General features: G+C 40.7%; 1 protein-coding gene and 1 long non-coding RNA gene across 2 annotated transcripts; both read left to right on the top strand.

Moving 5' to 3' along the window:
* The first annotated feature begins 49 nt into the window (after positions 1–49).
* Positions 50–3,777, top strand: LOC115059161 (uncharacterized). The gene is made up of 2 exons (XR_003842170.1): positions 50–1,169; positions 1,318–3,777. It is a non-coding gene; the product is annotated as an uncharacterized LOC115059161 (long non-coding RNA).
* A 128-nt stretch (positions 3,778–3,905) lies between these two features.
* Positions 3,906–14,488, top strand: wrap53 (WD repeat containing, antisense to TP53). The gene is made up of 11 exons (XM_029526776.1): positions 3,906–4,090; positions 4,527–4,984; positions 5,098–5,290; positions 5,639–5,734; positions 6,194–6,302; positions 7,589–7,677; positions 9,695–9,918; positions 11,112–11,323; positions 11,748–11,851; positions 12,034–12,177; positions 12,983–14,488. The coding sequence occupies exons 2-11, from the start codon at positions 4,702–4,704 to the stop codon at positions 13,206–13,208; spliced, it is 1,680 nt and encodes a 559-aa protein (XP_029382636.1). The 5' UTR covers positions 3,906–4,090; positions 4,527–4,701; the 3' UTR covers positions 13,209–14,488.
* Positions 14,489–18,158: the final 3,670 nt, after the last annotated feature.

Raw genomic sequence — 18,158 nt, 5'->3', positions numbered from 1 at the left:
TTTTTTTAGTTTTTATTTTTAATTTTTTTTCACAGTGGAGAAGAGAGGAAAAAAAAAATTGGGATGGATACAGTTGAACACACTGCCTCTACAATCCTGGTCATACAAATAGTGACTAAGAATTCAAAGAAAGGACTTTCTATTCCATACTGGAGCTTTGGTTGTTTACAAACCACATGGATATCTGTGGGTGCATTTTTTTTTTTTTTTAATTATTATTTTTTTTTATAGTTTTTTGTTTTTTAGTTTTTATTTTGTTCGAAAATAAGACGGGTGGGGTTTGCAAGTGCGCTTCTGCCATATGGACATTGAGTGGTGTTGGTTGTTTTTTTTTTTGAGGACGAGTGGCAGGCATTACAATAACATGGACAAGATCCGCAAATTGGACCTTCTGTGTGTGGTTGTGGATCCTGAGACTCAATGAACAACCACGTAGAGGAGAAGGAAAATCAAGGATTGGTTCTGTTTTGTCAAGAACGGAGTGCAGGACAGCAAAACCCTGGAGGGAACTGAGAGGGCGATGTGTGTAGTGGTGCGTGCACTTGTCATCACCTCAGCCCTCATAAGCACTCATACCCTGCCCTCACCAACTCACCTATGCACTTTTGTTCATTCAAGCTGTGAGGTACCATTTTGGGGATGGGAGCACAATTACAACAGGAGGATTGCTACGACTTTGACAAAGTCACTGAAAAGATATTCCCAAAATGAAATAAGAGACTCGAGAAGCACGTCTTCTCCCACCTCCTGTATATAAACATATTTTTGTATTACCTTTCAGAGTAGAAAGAAAATTTGCAAATGGATGAAGGAAAAATCATGACATGATTATATGGAGTGAATGTTCTTCAAGAAAACTTATCGTTTTGAAAGTAGTTTGCGATAGAACTGCTGTGAGTTTCTCGTAGTTTGCCAGTAACCCTAAAATGTTTGGGGATGGAAGGGAAAATCACATGGAACAAGGACTGAGGTGCTGGACATGCTATAGTGTCTACAAGACTGACTGATAATTACTTATCAATGTGGATGATGCAGTGGCTACAAGGCCCCACCATGAGTGCTAGATCAACATACATAGAAAATAGGCAGATTGGTAGAAGAAGCTATCGGCGAGGATAACTGCCTCCAGAGCTGTAGCATCACTGCAGGAGGAACAATCCTTGGAATTGGTAAGGGATGTTTTCATGATTTCTTTTTTGTGCTTTCTATTCATTTCCTTTTTGACTTATCTTGAGATAACGATATAGTACTTGCTGTTTACTGGATTAGTTTCCTGTGCTTTTTTTTTTTTTAATTTATTTTATTGTCTTCCCGCAGGTGTCTGGCTGTGCTTTCTTTGCTGCCCTCTAAAAGGAGGATCTAACCTACAGCCAACCCATAAACCAGTTGACCCTAAACCTGTCCTTTTGAACTTGGAACCTCAAGAAACTTTTCAGTCTTGATCTGGGACTGGGTAGGCTACTGGCATTATCAGTTTGGAAAGTTACAAGATGAAGTTTCTGGGTTTTTTTTTTTTTTTGAGAAAGTGGGTCCCATCTGTGCTTCAAGTGTGATGCTGGGCATTTGATCAGCCACTCTCCAGCAAGGAAGAGGATAAAGACACAAAAATTGCCCAAATGTCATCATTCACTTCAGCTTGAAACTCTTTGGTGGTGCACGGAGGTCCTCTAACCGGCGGGACAGAAAACTTGCCCTACTCCCCAGATGTCAGGGACAGAGCTGGGCTGGGATTTGGTGGATGTGGCTTGATTTCAGGATTTCATCAAAACCATGAGAAATCCTTCAGTTTTGGAACTGGATGAACTGAAAGAATTGTACAAAAAACAAAACAAAAAACACAATGTACTTTGAAACATTACAAAACCCAAACACGTAGCAACATGTCACATAGATTCTAGAGTTGAAAGGAGTGTCAGACACTACATGCACACTTAAAACAAAAGCATTGTACGCTCAGTTACATTGACTCTCTAGAACCACGTCGGCACACATAACAGGGCTACATAGATATCAACTCACACAATATGTGTACAGACACAGACAAGCATCAAAGCTCATCACTATAAATGCTGAGCCATGTAAATAATGTAAAAGTTTGCTTTTTGTTTTTCCTTGTAGTGGATTTTTGCTTAATTTCTCTGTTCAACATGCCTTAAATTGTATTGCTCAGTTCTGAACAGCCAACTGAAACTGTTCCCTGGACGATGTATTTAGATTGGAAACCACCTTGTTAACTTGTTCTCCCAAAGTTAATTACAGGAAGGAGCTGTTTTCTGTTGGCTAACAAAACTGTTCTGTATTAACTTCATAAATGTACATCTGATCACCATGAAAATTGCTAATTGGCTTCAGAATAGAGCAGTCTTGAATTAATCAGAGGTTGTTTTTTTCTGTTCTGGTGGTTGGGTTATGTTGCCCTTTTGGTTTCATTAAAATGAAGAGTGGATTTATTAAAATTCTTCGTAGATGTATGAGTGCGGGCTGAAGTCTGGAGCTGAGCTGACAGGGTGAGATGAACCAGAACTGGCACAGACTTGTTGCCATGTGATGACTGTTGTTGGATACACTGCTGAAGGCAATTCTAAACCAGACTGGCAGGTCATCTGCAAATGGAGATAAAGAGAGAGGTTGTTTTGTAGGGTTTTTTTTTTACACTCCAGGGACTTAAGTGTTTTGAAGGTACTAGATACTTTTTACAGTTTTGAGATGACGACTTGGGCTTGTATAAGAAACATGATTGTTAGAGTACACTTTCATTTGTAAAGTGTGACTTGACACTAAACTCTGAGATGGGTCACATTTTGGCCCAGGTGGTTTCTGCTCTACCTTTGCACCTGGTGGTACTGCTGTCCATTTTTGGTTGAGAAGGGCTAGACCAGTGAGCTGTGTGTTATCTGAAGAAAAATTCCTCAAATGTGGTTAGTGTCTTTTTCCATGTTTGTGCACCTAACTGGATTTAAGAGATTAATGCTTTTAGTCAACCACTTGATTTTTTTTTTTTTTTTTTTTTTTTTTTTTTTTGTGTGTGTGTGTTTGTCCTTGAGAACTAAGAATATGCATTTTTTTAAATTGAAATGGCAACTAATATTCTTTGAAAATCATCAGTTTGGACTTGTAATATGCTTGTACACTTCAATAGCTGAGGTTTTGATGGACAGTTACCTGCCAGAGCTCACCATGTAAACAGTGGTAGCCACAGTAGGCTGTAGTATGTGGTAACTGTTAAACTGTTATTGAATTAATACTGAATGGTTTTTGTATAAAAAAAAAAAAAAATGTTGCAATCAGTTCCCAAAACAGAAATTGACTTTGAACATACAAATGTGGTATCCAGGCTGTGGATGACTTTATGAATATGAATGTTTGACATTTTTAAAAGCTGATCCTGTGTGGCATTAGGTGTTCGTTAGTCTGTCTTAATAGTAAACAGTAGTTATTTTCAGTTTGTTTTATTGGCCTACAAGAGCTTTTATGGTTGGTTAAAGTGGTTGTTTGGTTGTACGCTTTTGAAAAGATCCTGTGATGGCCTGAAAGCATGAAGTGGATCCTCTGGTTTATTGTAGCTCTGGTAACCGTTGTTCCAACAACACTGACCTAAAAAGATTTCGGAAGTTAGACCCATCAGCTCAGCTCCTTTGCTTAAATGTCTTTGAATGTTGTTAAAATAACAGCATATATCTAATGAAACTGTTTTGGAAAAGAACAACTGAAAGATCTGTAAATAGTTTGGTTTTTCTTTGTTTGAAGAACAAAATAAATACTGAATAAATAGCATTTAGCAGTCACTCACTCTGTGTGTATTTCCCACCTACATTCAAAACCACTGACATCACCCTCAGACTGGGCTGGGTGGCCGTGGCCCAGCGCTACTACCGCTATTCTCGCGATGTTTCGACGCATGGCAGTCGGCGCTGTTTACAACTCGTAATGAGCTGGTGAGTGGAGACAAAGTCCTGAAGTAGAAGGACTTCGCATGGTCTTGCACGTTGCCTGTAGTCTCTGGCTCTGGGTGAAACCTTGGTGCCGCCGAGGAGAATCGTGTGTGTAGTAAAACCACACGAAGAACCAAAGGACAAGCAAAACAACAGAGGTATGTAGCAACGGACAGCTAGCTTAGGTGATTGCTAACACGAGCTAACATGAGGTGGCCGCTCTCTCCGTTGTGGACGAGCGCTTAAAGGAAACAAAGTCGTATTTTCAACTTATACAACACACATGGAGTGGATGGTATACACGTTTATTTGTAATTTATAACTGGAAAACGTTAACTTGGTAAAATCAGCATTCATGTTAGGGTGTAGGGGTTGGCACGCCAATATTAGCTACAGGTGTGTGATGGTGTCCGTTTGTTGTTCCGTACAACAGGAACCGTCACGTTTATTTATTTATTTTTTATGACAGATGTGTTGAAATACATTTAAAAAAGTGCTCTTATGCTGCTTCATTTGTGTTTTTCACGTTTTTGCTCCATTGGTCTCAACTGCCCCCTGTCCCCGGTGTCTTTTCCGGCCGCACTGGTCTTTCAGGGTAGCGGGTGCTGTGATGTCCTCGACTCCCAGCAGACTCAAACACCCACACTGCAGGAAGAAGCACTATCCTAGTAGCACTTACCTCACCCACGTCTGACAGCCACCCGCCTGATACAAGGCACTTGAACAACAGGCGAACGACTTGACAGAAGAGATTGGTACACAAAGAGAGATGTCTGGCGCGGCTGGAGGTGGTGAAAGCGGAGGAGTGCAAGGCACTGGCCAGGACACAGAAGCTGATAATGAGCCCCCTCAACAGGCCCAACCATTACTTCAAGGTGATAGCATAGAAGGAGTGGGGACCCCACAGGAATTGGTTCCCCCAGTTGCCAAGCGGTTGAGGATGAGTGAGGAGGAAGCTGGTCTGGGAGAAACTGCACACCAGGTTGAGATACAGAGAGAAACGCCAGCGCAGTCTGACTTGATACCAGAGGATCCTGCCCCACAATCGCAAAGTAAAGTTTCCAAAACTTTGTTAATTCAAGTTATGATTTTAGAGGAATGTCAGAGCTTGTGGTTTAGGATTCATTTGTGGATGTAGAAATTAATAACCACAACTTTACTCTAGGTGCAGGAGAATCACCACAATTTAAAAAGAAAGAGCAAGGAGATGAAGAGCCACCTGTCAGTCACAGAAGTGAGGGTGAATTCAATGAGAATGGAGATGGAAGACATGATGCACCCTTAGATGAAAGAGAGACAAAATCTGAAGAGGAGCTCAACACTAATGGATCTGCAGACAGCCCCAGTGAAGGACAGCAGTAAGTAGCTGATTAAATATTAATTATATTAACACCATCAATCATTATAATAGCAAAATTGGGGAAGATGGCATTTGGGGCAAAGAGGTAGAATCAACTTGTGGAGCTGTGAGCTGTATTGAACCATCAACTCCACGATAATGACACTGGCCTTAAATAAAGCAGCACATGCCCATGTAAAAGTTAAAAATAATATAAATATTCTCCTCTTAGGGCTTATATGCAGAAATTCAGCTCAAGATACCAACTTTAAAAGCAAGTCAAGATTTTTTTATTTTTATTTTTTATTTTTTTTCCCGTAAGTTTGTTCTGACCAAGAACCTGTTCCTCCTTTTGTCCTTCCTCCAGCCTTGGCTTAGACTTTACCCAGAACCCCCAAATGCTGACTGGTTCCTGGGCTGAGTACTCAAGCCTCCCAGAGAATTACCTCAAAGGCTGCAAATGGTAATTTCATCTCATATTAACATCACCCAAAATACATCATGGATTTTGATTGTTAAATATTAAACTTTGTGAGGCATTTTTTTTTTCTACCTACATCAATAAGACTTAAAAAAAAAAATTTGTGTCCTGTGGCAGATGTCAAGGGCAGTTACTGATTTGCTGCTGCATTAAAATTTTATCCAATTGAGGTTAAAGAATCAATCTTGCTGTTTATATTTCTTTAGGTCTAAGACATTGACAAATTGTCAAAAACATTGACTCTACATTGAATATAGTTTAATTGGTTACTTGTGATGTATCCGTATCTTTGCTGTGAATGCAACAATGTTTATGCCTAAAGTGCTCTGAACAACCGCTTAAATACAAAATCTGTGTGTGCTTGTGTTCATGCTCAACATGATGAAACAATGTAGCGAATGCACAATAATAAAGGTGTCCTCTTCCCTCCTCTTACCTAAGGGCACCTGACGGTTCATGTATCTTGACTAACAGTGCAGACAATGTGCTCCGTGTGTATAACCTCCCTCCAGAGATTTACAGCTACACCTGGGACCTGCTTCCAGAGATGGTGAGCACAGTGATAGCCTATCATCAGTGCCTGAACTAATGAAAGCAGAGGATATCAAAGTTAGCTTGTCCAAGGAATTGTTCGTAAAGTACAGGAATACTTTAAACATTGACAGAAGCCAGCCACAACCCAAAATTGCTAAGCAGATACATAAGCTCTCAGTACTGTTCTAAGAGACTTTTCCAACAGCACCACTAGTGCCCCCAACAGGCCTTAGTTGAGATTGCTTTTGTCTGCCCTTTTTTGGACAGGATTTCAACAAATACCTTTTTGCTGAGTTTCAGTAAATGAAAAATCTAACTGGATCAATGGGCAGACACCGAATAAATATTCCACCACAGCCAACATTAAACAATGTACAATTGTGGCAAATCAGTTCAACAGCTTTTGCAAATTTCATCTGAAAAATAAACAGATGGACAACCTCCAGGGCAGAGTAAAAATTCCCTATTGTTTCAGAAAAATCTATCCAATAATTTTAACCAGAAATCTGAATGTTAAAGTTGGTTTAATTTAATGTCTATAGGTTTGAGGAGTGAGACCTAGATCTGTTTCCACATAAATTAATTCTTCAAAGTTTGGCTAGCTTTATTATTGTTGTTGTTGTTGTTATTATTATTATTATTATTATTAAAATACACATCAAAGACAACACAGTAAACCTTTACAGAAATTTTATTTTGTACCTCTAACCCTAACAGGTAGTTAGAAGTTGTGTAGCTTGTGACTGAAAATAAAACAAACTCCTATTGGTTTCTGCTGTGCACCACAATAGATTTTGATCTTTAATCATCAAATTTTATATTTATTTCAGACACTTTTTTTGTTTTTTGTTTGGAATTGTGAAAGCATTCTCATTGTTGCCAATGTATTTTGTTCTCTGACCTTTAATATAAAGACAAACAGCTTTAACAGTCAAGATTTATTCTGTGTTATTCAACATTATGCAAGAATACAACAAAATACAAACACAAAACATTTTAGTTAAAGCAACAAAATTGCAATAACTTCAACATTTGTGTCTTTTAGTAGTTGTGAACTATCGAGAGTCAAACCAATCTCTTAACTGTATTGCTGGCTGAACTATCACTGAACAGAAATTAATGAAATGTAATCTATTTTTCATTTCTCAGTCTTGGCTAAACAAGTTGGAAATGTGAATGCTCATATCTATTCCCACATTGTGTCATAACTTTCTATATCAAATTTTACCATAAAAAAGTGTGACTGTGTCAGCATCAACACAAAAAGACCCCACCGGTTTGTTGACATATGGTCCTTTTCAGAGTCCAGTGCTAAAGATGGCAGAGGGTGATACCATCTATGACTACTGCTGGTACCCTAAGATGAACTCTGTGGAACCGGACACGTGCTTGTGAGTTGAGCTTGATCTTTTCCAGTCAGACTATTCCCTAAGCCTCTGCTCTTAACATGTGGATAGATGAGACATTTAAAGTTCACTTTGAAGGTCAACTTGACAGAGTGAAGAATGCATACACAGGAAAGATACTAGGTTGTCTATTCAGGCGCATGTCAGTCAGAGATTGATGCTTTTAATTTAGATCTCAGATGGTTTCCCTGGAATAATATGTGTTTATGTGTGGATAAGGTTTTCTGTCTAATAGACTCTCTGAGTATAAAAGAAATTGTTGTGACTCATTCTTTGGTCCTTGTGGTATTTGAACTCGTTGTGGGAGCTGGCTGCCAGCGTGGAGAGAAGCTGTAAAACCTTTCTGATGTCTCTTGTTATGAGTGAAGAATTGGCCTTCGTCTTGTCTGCCTCTGCCTCTGTTGCGTTCTGCTCGGCTGTTTGAAAACCATGGTGCTTTTCAGCATGATTCAGCCCGCTAACAGCACTCCAGAGCCCAGACAACACCTAAAGGGCCTTATAATTCTGCGCCATAGGGCTTTTCTTTTCATCTTGTTCCCCTTTTTGGCCATGTTTGAGTAGCAGAGTCGTGATGCTTAAATTGACATCACTGCGTGCTTGTGTGCACGCTGTGAAATAGAGCCAGCATCAGTGACCTGTAGTTGTCACTGTGGAGAGAGAGGTAGGGACATGCAAACGCACTGAGGTCAATTTGCCAACTGTTTTCACTGTGAAAATACCAACTACTCCCCCGTCTCCCATCATACTCCAGTTGCAGCCTCCACCCTCTGACAGATCATTCTAATCAAGACATAATGTTGGCACCTCTCCACCCCAACATCCAGTGGTTGTAAGAGGAGAGGGATGGGGGTCAGGATCAGGACATCCCGAGATGACAGTTGTGTAAACAGCAAAAGCAATCAACAAAAGCCTCATTTGGACAATGAAACACTTCAGGGGCCTTAATGGGTCTCCCAAAGCTTTGTAAAATACCTACCTGTTACAAGGAAGAGGGTGGCAGCAGAAGCTGACAGCAGATCCTCTTCATCTCCCTTAGATCACTGCCATATATCATTGAAGACCTCCTGCAAAGCACAGCCAGGTGGTTGGACCAGCTTGGAGTAAGTTGAGATAGTCAGATAAAAGGTTATGTTGTGGTTATTAAACACATCTACAAGCTAAGCAAACCACCTTTGCTGGCACCTTTGCTGTCTCTTTCCCTCTCCCCCCTTTTCACTTCCCCCATTTTGTTTCTGGTTTTTCCCCTAGCACTCCTTGAACTCTCCATCTGCCAAAAGCCATTTGTTGTTGATGCCCCTCCTGTAGAGAGGGAATAAGGGCCCCTGTTATGGCTCAGTTAAGTTGCACTGAGTTCTAGGCATCGCTCCAAGCTAGCAGCAGTCTAGCATTATAATTGGGCATTTCTCTGCTCTGGAATAAAGCTGCAGCTCAGAGGGGCCATAACAGAACACGGCAGCAGCGATAGGGACTAATTTCCTTTGTCTAATTGAGCCACAGTGATGTTTCTACATTTGTTCAACGTCCAATAATTAGAGTTAAAAAGGCATGGCTCAGTCTTTGGCCCTGAGTTGAACCAATAAGAATGTGTCTTGTCTCCATAATGAGGTATAGCGCAAAGCTGTGTATTTTTTACATCAGTGGCTGTGGTGCAGTAGGTTAGAAAAAACAAAATTGAGCTTTTCATATATTGCAGCATATTTTATTTGAATCTTTTCTGTATCCTCCTAGATACAGGTATACTTCTGTTATATTCCACCAGCTAGTTTGCATATACATACTGACTGTGATTTGTTCTGTGCTCTAAATGTGTTTGTTTGCTTTTCACTTTTAAACTAATTCATCTTTCAGGTACTAGTTGTGAGAAAGAAAATGCCCTTGGGGCAATTAAGATTGACTCAATTAAGCATTTGCAGCATTTCCCTGCTATTCCCAGTCATTCTTTTTCCTGGAGCTCACTCCTTCTGCCATTCTCCTTGTCTGGCTTCTCACTCTTCCTCCACAGTTTAGCCAGCAGTAGTCGTGACAACCCAGTCCATGTATGGGATGCGTTTTATGGGGAGGTACGAGCCAGTTTCCGACCATACAATCACCTGGATGAGCTGACGGCCGCTCACTCACTGTGCTTCTCACCTGACGGCACGCAGCTCTACTGTGGCTTTGACAAAACAGTCAGAGTTTTCTACACTGACCGTCCCGGCAGAGACTGTGAGGAGCGACCCACTGTAGGTGAGTCATCAACTGCTCTTTTCCAGTTTCAGCATATAGTTTAAAGTTTAAAGCACAGGAAGGTCATTTTAGAGTAGTCGTAAAGTTGTGGTTCCATGCGTTAAAAGTTTACCACAATTATGCGCTAACATTATAATGAATTAATGTGAAACACATGTTGAATAGAGAACATTCATAATCCTAATTATAATTATTGTAATGAATAGATGACTAGATGACATGACTATTCAAGAGCAGTAGTTTTGTAAGCTCTCCCGATGGTTTTCAAGAATGCCCCAAACAGTCAAAAATCATTTACAAAAAGAATTGCATTCACAAGCTATGTTCTTGGACAATCCAACCCACAAGAGAGACAATCAGTAAACAGGGACATTGTGAAAAGGATAATGTGAAGTTTGTTGTTGCTTGTGTTCAGTAAGTTGCTGTTTGACAGCTGGCTCTAACATCTCACATTCTGAAGTGTCCTTGAACAAACCAAGGAGAGTTTTATTATGTACTTCAGACAAAGAAAATAAAGGCAACTAAAAGTTTGCTGCAATGTAATCTCTGGGATATACTTCAGGCAGGTTTGATGGAAAGTTTTTGTAATGCACCAAAGTCAAAGGATGTTTCATTTCCTTGATGATTTTTTTTTTTTTTTTTACTGCATTAAGCGGAACGGTGTTCACTCTTCAAGACGCAATAAACAAACATGTACCACATGCAAATGCATAAAATATTTTTTGTAGGTCATGACTAACACTATCCCTGCTTTGCTGGCAACATCCATCTCTGCTAGTTTTTTCCTGTATATGGTTTCTTGTGTATTTGGCTCCACTAGTTTTACTTGATAACTAATAACTGCAAATTATGCAGCAATGTATGATCACTCTTAAGAAACCAACTAAATTATCCATATGAGGATATGCCAAAGCTTTGCTTCTGCTTTCATGTGCCAAAAATGTGCTAAAGGTCTTTTCTAAATGGTGAGAAAGAGGATGATTTGGAAAGGAGTAAACTGTAAAAAGAAACAGATGATCCATATATAACTCTTTGTGTTTGTGCGTGCGCACGCATTGTTGAGTAATATTTTCCTCCTTGAGATGTAATCAGGGATGCATAAGCTGCCAAAAACTGAACGTTGAGTAGAAGTCTTCAGGATGTCGTGTGAACCTTAAAAGCTTTGCCAAATGTCACTCTTGTCTTCAATGCAGTGAAGAAGCAGGGCCAAAGTGGCATCATCTCCTGTTTTGGCTTCAGCCCGTGCCAGTCTGTTTATGCCTGTGGATCTTACTCCCGCTGTGCTGGCCTGTACTCCTGCCAAGACGGTACCCTGCTGGCTCTTCTACCGACCCGCCACCACGGAGGACTCACCCATCTGCTCTTCTCCCCCAATGGCAACTACCTATACACAGGCGGGCGCAAGGTGAACACATGAACACAGAGAAAATGGCAGCATTACAGAGGAGACGCAATAATGCAGCTTCATTTGAATAATGACACACACAGGCATGCACATACCAAAGACTTGTGTGTATCACAGGTAAAAGTCATACCGAAGAATAGGTTTACACAGGCATTATCAAAGCTCTTGGTTGTGTTGATGACGACATTCTTTTTTTGGGGGGGGGGGGAGTTTGTGAGATTAACTAACTGATCAACATGTTCACAGGTATATTAGATCCCTATAGGTACATAGGCAGCAAATTATTAAATGCACCTATTTAGCAATCTTAGCGCAGTGAATCTCACAGATGAGATTCACTACACCCTATTTATTCCTGATACCTCACATCAGCCTAAACAGATTGTATGTTTGTGTCTGTGTGCATGCATATGTGTATGTGTAGGATCCAGAAATCCTTTGCTGGGATTTAAGAGAGCCGGGAAAGGTTGTGTTTTCACTTGAGAGAAATGTAGCCACTAACCAGCGCATCTACTTTGATCTGGACGTGTAAGTTTACATCACTAATTGAATCTCTACTGGATTCATCCAGTTTGTATCTGGCCTGAATATACCATTTTAATATGCATTTATAAATGCTTATCATTGGCTGGATCCTCTTTCTGTCTCTGCGTGCATGCGTGCGTGTGCGCGGGCGGGCGTGTGCGTGCGTGCGTGCGTGCGTGTCATAGTTCAGGTAGGTACCTGCTGAGCGGAGACACAGAGGGAATGGTGTCAGTGTGGGACTCCCAGACAGCTCCTCCTGATGGCGATGAGGAGCTACTACAGCCTCAGCTAAGATTCCAGGCCCACTGGGACTGCACCAATGGCATCAGGTGAGAATGCTAATGGAGTCTAATCCATACTACTGGGTAGTTACAATACATCAGTTAGTAGTGTTGCATCTTTACCCTATTGGTGTTATATTTCAGGTACAACAACACAGAAAGTCACTATCCCTCAACTCACTATTATAAATGGTAGAATTACAAGCTTTAAGCATCTCACTGAATAAAGATCATTGTGAAAAGCTTTGAATAGATGACAGAAAGTGAGTGATCTTAAAATGAAATAGGTGCTCGAACGATTTTCAGTGTCTGCCACATTTTTCTACCTGATTGTTGAGTTGTGTTGTTATGCTACTTATCTCCTCCATTCTTTTCACACAAGCACAAAAGATACGAACAAATCACCAAAACTATTTTAAACATGAGAAAGAGCAGCTTGCAATTTGGGGCTAGACTTATTGTACAGAATTATTAATGAACAGAGCATTAATGCTTCTGTATGCGTTTGTTCCATGTTTATGTTGAATCCAGGCTCTTTTGCTGAGTAGACTTTTGCTTAATTCTGAAGAGAAGAGACGACGATAGCCGAAGTAAACTATAGTTTTAAATGAGCTGCAATTTTCCACAGAACATGGGTTTAAAATTTCAGTTAAGTCAGTTCTCTCAGGAGTGAAATTAATCACATGCTTTCTCTATCTTTCTGCTGCACATTAAAAGGCATTTCTTCTGTTCAGAATATCCGAAACATCATTTATCTTTTACCCCAACAGTAACTTATCTATTTTTTGTTTTATATTCTGTCATTTTAAATCATATTTATTTCACCTCCTCCTCTCCATTCCTCCATCTGCAGTATTCACCCCTTCATGCCATTGATAGCGACATCCAGCGGCCAGCGCCAGTTCCCCTGGCCTGGCGACAGTGAGGGTGACTCTGCCTCTGACGCAGAAGGAGATGAAGCTGTGATGTCTCCGCAGGAGATCAAACAAGACAACGCCCTGGCCCTATGGTGGGCAGGACCAGTCAGCCCTGCCACTCAGGGGGACCGGGAGCCGGACACATTAGTAGTAGAGGCCTGAGGCTGTCTTACTTCAGAAGACACAAATTAAATGAGACCTGTCATGTAATATTAACTATGGGAATTTTTGATATGGGTCAGTTGGGTACTTGTTGCTGATGTTACATATTTACACACAGTCCAAATAAAATAAAAAAATTGATTTGTAACACTTCAACTGCAGGTTTACAATTTGAATTCACGACAGCAGAGTTAAAATAGCAGGATTATGAAACATTGGCCAGGTCAGTTCAAAACACATTGACTGGTTGTGTGTTAATTGATTTATGCTAACTTGGTAAATAAGAATTGGAACTACAGACTTCCTGCTAAAAGCAAGGTTTTCTTCAAAACCTGACTTGGGTTGAGACGAGGTGGATTATGAAATTCTTGTTTGCTGCCCCACACCAACACCCCATTTTTTTAAACAAAATATATATCGATCTTCCCATGTTTATTGGATTTGATGTAAAGTCTTCACTGCGGTATGAAGCAGGCCAATGTCTATGCTATGTGCTGACCTGAGTTGTATTTGAGGGAGTGTTAGTTTACGTGTGTGTGTGGGGGGTGGGGCTATCCTTGCTACCCTGGAGATTCTTAACTGCTATTGTTACAGTAAGTGCCATTTGTTCTCAGGCTTTGCTTTTGTAAACTAATGGAATCTCCTGTTTTTACCTTCTTTTTTAAACTGTTTGAGGAACCAAGCCGTTGTTTCGCTCTGTGCATGCTCACAAAATGTATATTTTTGTAAAGCTATGATGGTGATTCTAATTCTTGAATGTACAGTCTGTAAGCAGCTAGCTTCTGTGAAAGTCTTTAAATGGTGGGTGTACCTGGAAAACGAATAATGTGTTATGTTTTATTCTACAGGTTGTCCTCAGATTGCATTTGTGCCTATGTGAGCGGTAGATGTGGCGCAAAAACGCATAATTGTTCATGATGTACTGCAGTGCTCTACTGCTCAGTGTTCACATCGCCATCAGTGGAGTGAGCTTTGCTGTAGAATTTCTTTACAGTTTGGGCAGAGGCTCACACTCCAACCAAAGCCTTGTATCTTAAGACACCAGTGACTATTCATTTGTCTCTGCTGATTTAGATGTGTTGCCAAGCATTGGTAGATACCATCTATTAGCTTTAGTTCACAGTGTTGTACGACGCAAACTAGACCAGAAAGCATCAGGAACCATGTAGGCCTAGATGATGTCACATAAGTCTCCAGATAGCTGAATCTGTATCTGCAACTGGTGGTTTTATCCAAGCCTGACTGAATTAAAAGCGTATCTCTTCACAGATTCATGCACTCACTCATTTTTGTCCTTCTCTGTTAATAGTGGTTCAGAGTTGGATGCCCTGCAATAAATCCCCAATGAATGCAAGATGATGTTACACTCGTGTCAAGAGGCAACTCTTAAAAGCTGAAGGGACTATCGGCTTTCGCTCATGAGATGGAAACTATTCATAGCTTTCACCTTTCCCACACACATTGTCTATGAATGCACACACTCATGTATTTGATTGTCTGAAACCACAGGGGTACACTGAGCAGAGAGCCAAGTTGGAGAGCTGTGATGTTGTGTTGTGAAGGTTGCCTAGCAACCGCCTCTGCCTTGGGAGAGGTAAGTAGGTAGAGAGATGACAAGAAGCAAAATTGGGGGCATAGAAAGGAAAAAAATGCCAAACAAGTCTAATAAATAATCCAGTGGTGTGGTGATTGCTACTTGTTTGTGTGATGGCCTGGACTTAATCTCCAACAGAGGCAAGTGTCTGTGGTGATGAGTGCTATGTAGGTTCTTATCAACCTTACGTGTCTGCAGTTGGCCGTTGGGGACAGAGAGTGGAAATGACACAAGCTGAGCTATGGACAGACCCTTTGGCTTGATGTTTATGTCCTGTCATATAATATGAACTGGGAGACCTTTTGCAGACAGATGTGACATTTAATTCATCATATCAATTTGCCAGGAGGAAACTTGTCCACTCAGTTCAGAAATGATCAAAAGAAATGTGATGCACCTAAAGTCAATTTAAAGTGTTGGAGCAAAATGTCACTGGTTGTGACAAAGTTGCAATTATGAGACATCTCTACAGTTTTTCTGAGCTGTGTCTTTATAGATATGCTACAACTTCTTGTTGTTTTGAGTCCCACCTGCAATTCTCATTCAACTTGTTTACAGCAGAATAACAAGCCCAGCTTGGAAGAACTTGTTGGCTACCAGTGCCCAGCACCAAAAGACAGGTAGACAAAGGAGGCATGTAGCTGCTATGTATGGTGGAGCCAAAAGCCAGATATTTTTTCCTTCCAGCGAAACAGTTTTTGGTTTCTGTCTCTCAGCGTTTGTCATATGAACCTGTACAGTAATGTCACATCTCAAACAGAATTTTACGCCATTGGGCCGCGGCTTGGGGCCTCCTCTCTAAGCACTTGCATAGTCCTTTGAATTAGTTAAGAATGTGTTTGTGTTGAACTTCATAATATTCAAGTTACAAATGTAACCTAGTTACTTTATCTGAAATTTTGATGGCTGTTATAGATTTTAGAGCTGTGCCTGTGAGACCTGATGATGATGAGTCATGGCACCCAATGAGAATTTGCGAATTTGATGTGGAAGTCGATTGAGCAGGTGAAGTGGATCATCATCATCATCACGAGGGAAGACAGACTGCAGCAGAGGAGGAGCAGAGTGAGAAGTGACAGGTCAAACCACCTGGACTGTGTCTGGAAAGGATCATGCTAATGAAGAGGAGGAGACACCATCTCATCTCCACCTGAGGCCGACACTGATGTTGCTGTGACAGGTAAGGCTAATATTCAGCTATTAATCATATTTTCCTCCATTCGTTACTTCCATCTATCCCTTCAAGTCATGAACAATCAGTATTAGTTATTTCCTCCATGTAGTTATTTTAAGCATTGGGGTGAGTATGAAGTGACTGAGGGGGCTTTTTTTTTTTTTTTTTTTTTTTTTTAAATAGTGTCGTGATGTAACGTGCTGGTTAAAAAAGAAATGGTTTGTGTCCTGACCATATACTGTTTAGACATCTGTTTCAAAATAAAAGAATATATTGTTACCAGACACTCGCATGATAATGTCTGCGTGTCTGTTTGTATCTAGAAAACGATACAAACTGAGTACTGAGAAGCCAGAGGTCAGCTGTTTCTTATAATTTCCACATTTTTTTTTTCTATAGACATATCCTTGAACTCTTCCAGAGTGTGTGTGTGTGTGTTGAGTGCATTTGATCTCTTTGTGCTGTTTATTGCTGGCCATCCTGCCTGCATGCACCAAAGATGCCTGAGGTCAGGGCTGCTGCCTGTGTTTTGGTGCTGCGTGTTGCTTTCAGGGATATCTGATAAATATGTCTAAAGCATGTGGGCAAAGAAAACTCCAATAATTACAAAGGTTGTACTAGAAAAACATAATATCAATTTGAAACGAACAAACAGAAGACGGGCAAAATAAATTAGTGGTGTTAAAATAGTAATTGTGCTATATCATTGAGCTACAACGCAGTATTGTTTCTGCTTGTCCATGAAGGTATTGTTTTGTGGAGTAAATCTTGTTTGAAAGAACAGCTATAAAGCTGTTTTCTTGTCTGTAGTCTGTCAGTGAAAAAGTAGCCTAGTTTGCAAACCTATAAGGCAAAACCTGGATTGAGATTGTGTTCTTAATCAGAATATGGCCTCAAGTCCTCATAACAAACGATCCAAACAACGAATGCGCTTTATATTTATATTTTAGGGAAGTCTACTGCAGCCCTCAGAAGGCTGCCAGCCCTGCCAGTAATGAGGCTGTAAAGGTAACACTGAGCAATTGTCATGTTTACTTAACTTGAGCGTAAGTGCTGTATGTATAGAAAATAGTGTCTGTCCCATGTCAGCCAGACCTTGGTGTTGTCAGGAAGATGACAGAAGAGCCTTTATCTTGATCCCATGGTGGCTGCAGTGTATTCTCTCCACTTATCTAGTTAATGAGCCAATCCACATCAAGTATTCTGTGTTTCTGTGTTCTGTGCTTCTATTTATGTCGCATCCTGAGCGAGTCTCCATGGCCTTGCATAAGTGCCTTCCATTAGACTGTCACACATACACAAACAGCCTCAGCACTCATCAGCAGAAAGTGTGCAGAATAGTAAGTAATGGGATCTTGATATTAAGAAAAACATTTGAAAACAATTATTCAAATGGCTGTCTGCCTGTTGAATCTCCTAATCCCACAGTGAAGCACTCAAGCAAACACTCAGCAGCATGACCCCAGCTGAATTAGCATGTAGGAAAAAGGGGAGCACACGGAAGCCGGAGATGCTAAAATGTCTAGACTGCTCTCTGGTTTGTCACTCTCAAGCTGCCTTTGAAACGGATAAGCCTTTTTAGAACATGAAGCAGAGGGAACAGATTTCCTGCAGCTTTCAGAGCTTGTCATACATGGCATTTCTGAAAATGTCAAAGGGACAGCTCCTTTATCTCTGCGACTTTGACTGTATTTGGCAGCCGCATAGCATAGGGCTTCGCTCTGACCTGCTATGACACCTTTGGGGAAGCCAAGGTGTTACATCTAGTTTTCTTCAGCGTTAATGCATTTTGTGATGCATATATACCACTGCCGCTTTATTTGGTACCACTCAATTTACAGCTCGGGCTTTGGGGAAATGTGTCACTTAAATTAAGTGCGATCTCAGCTGGATCAAATCTGGGTAGTAGAACGAGATTTGCAGCCCGTTTCTACCAGAAGGAAAGCTGTATGACTTGATGTGAGATGTGACCCTGTTGCATTAGTACCTCCCAGACTTAGATGTTTAAGTGACTGCCTGCCGCCAGATAGGTGAAGCTGTGAGTGAAGAACAGGCTACTGATAGCATACATTGAAATCAGTCAGTGTGCTGCTCATCAGCCTTTCTCACACACTGAAAGGAGGAGGGATGATCTCCCTCTGCTATTTTGTGATATCTCAGGCTGGTATTTAACCCGTCTGAC

Source organism: Echeneis naucrates, chromosome 18 (genome assembly GCF_900963305.1).
Source record: "Echeneis naucrates chromosome 18, fEcheNa1.1, whole genome shotgun sequence".
NCBI classification, from domain to species: Eukaryota; Metazoa; Chordata; class Actinopteri; order Carangiformes; family Echeneidae; genus Echeneis; species Echeneis naucrates.
The sequence above is the reverse complement of the archived record's forward strand: the minus strand, read 5'-3'. Positions and strand labels throughout refer to the sequence as shown.

Excerpts from the sequence above, each read along its gene's own strand:
- wrap53 (XM_029526776.1), top strand. The coding sequence starts at position 4,702 with ATGTCTGGCGCGGCTGGAGGTGGTGAAAGCGGAGGAGTGCAAGGCACT. Across the intron at positions 4,985-5,097 it reads TCCTGCCCCACAATCGCAAA|GTGCAGGAGAATCACCACAA; the intron begins GTAAAGTTTCCA and ends ACTTTACTCTAG. Across the intron at positions 12,178-12,982 it reads GACTGCACCAATGGCATCAG|TATTCACCCCTTCATGCCAT; the intron begins GTGAGAATGCTA and ends CTCCATCTGCAG.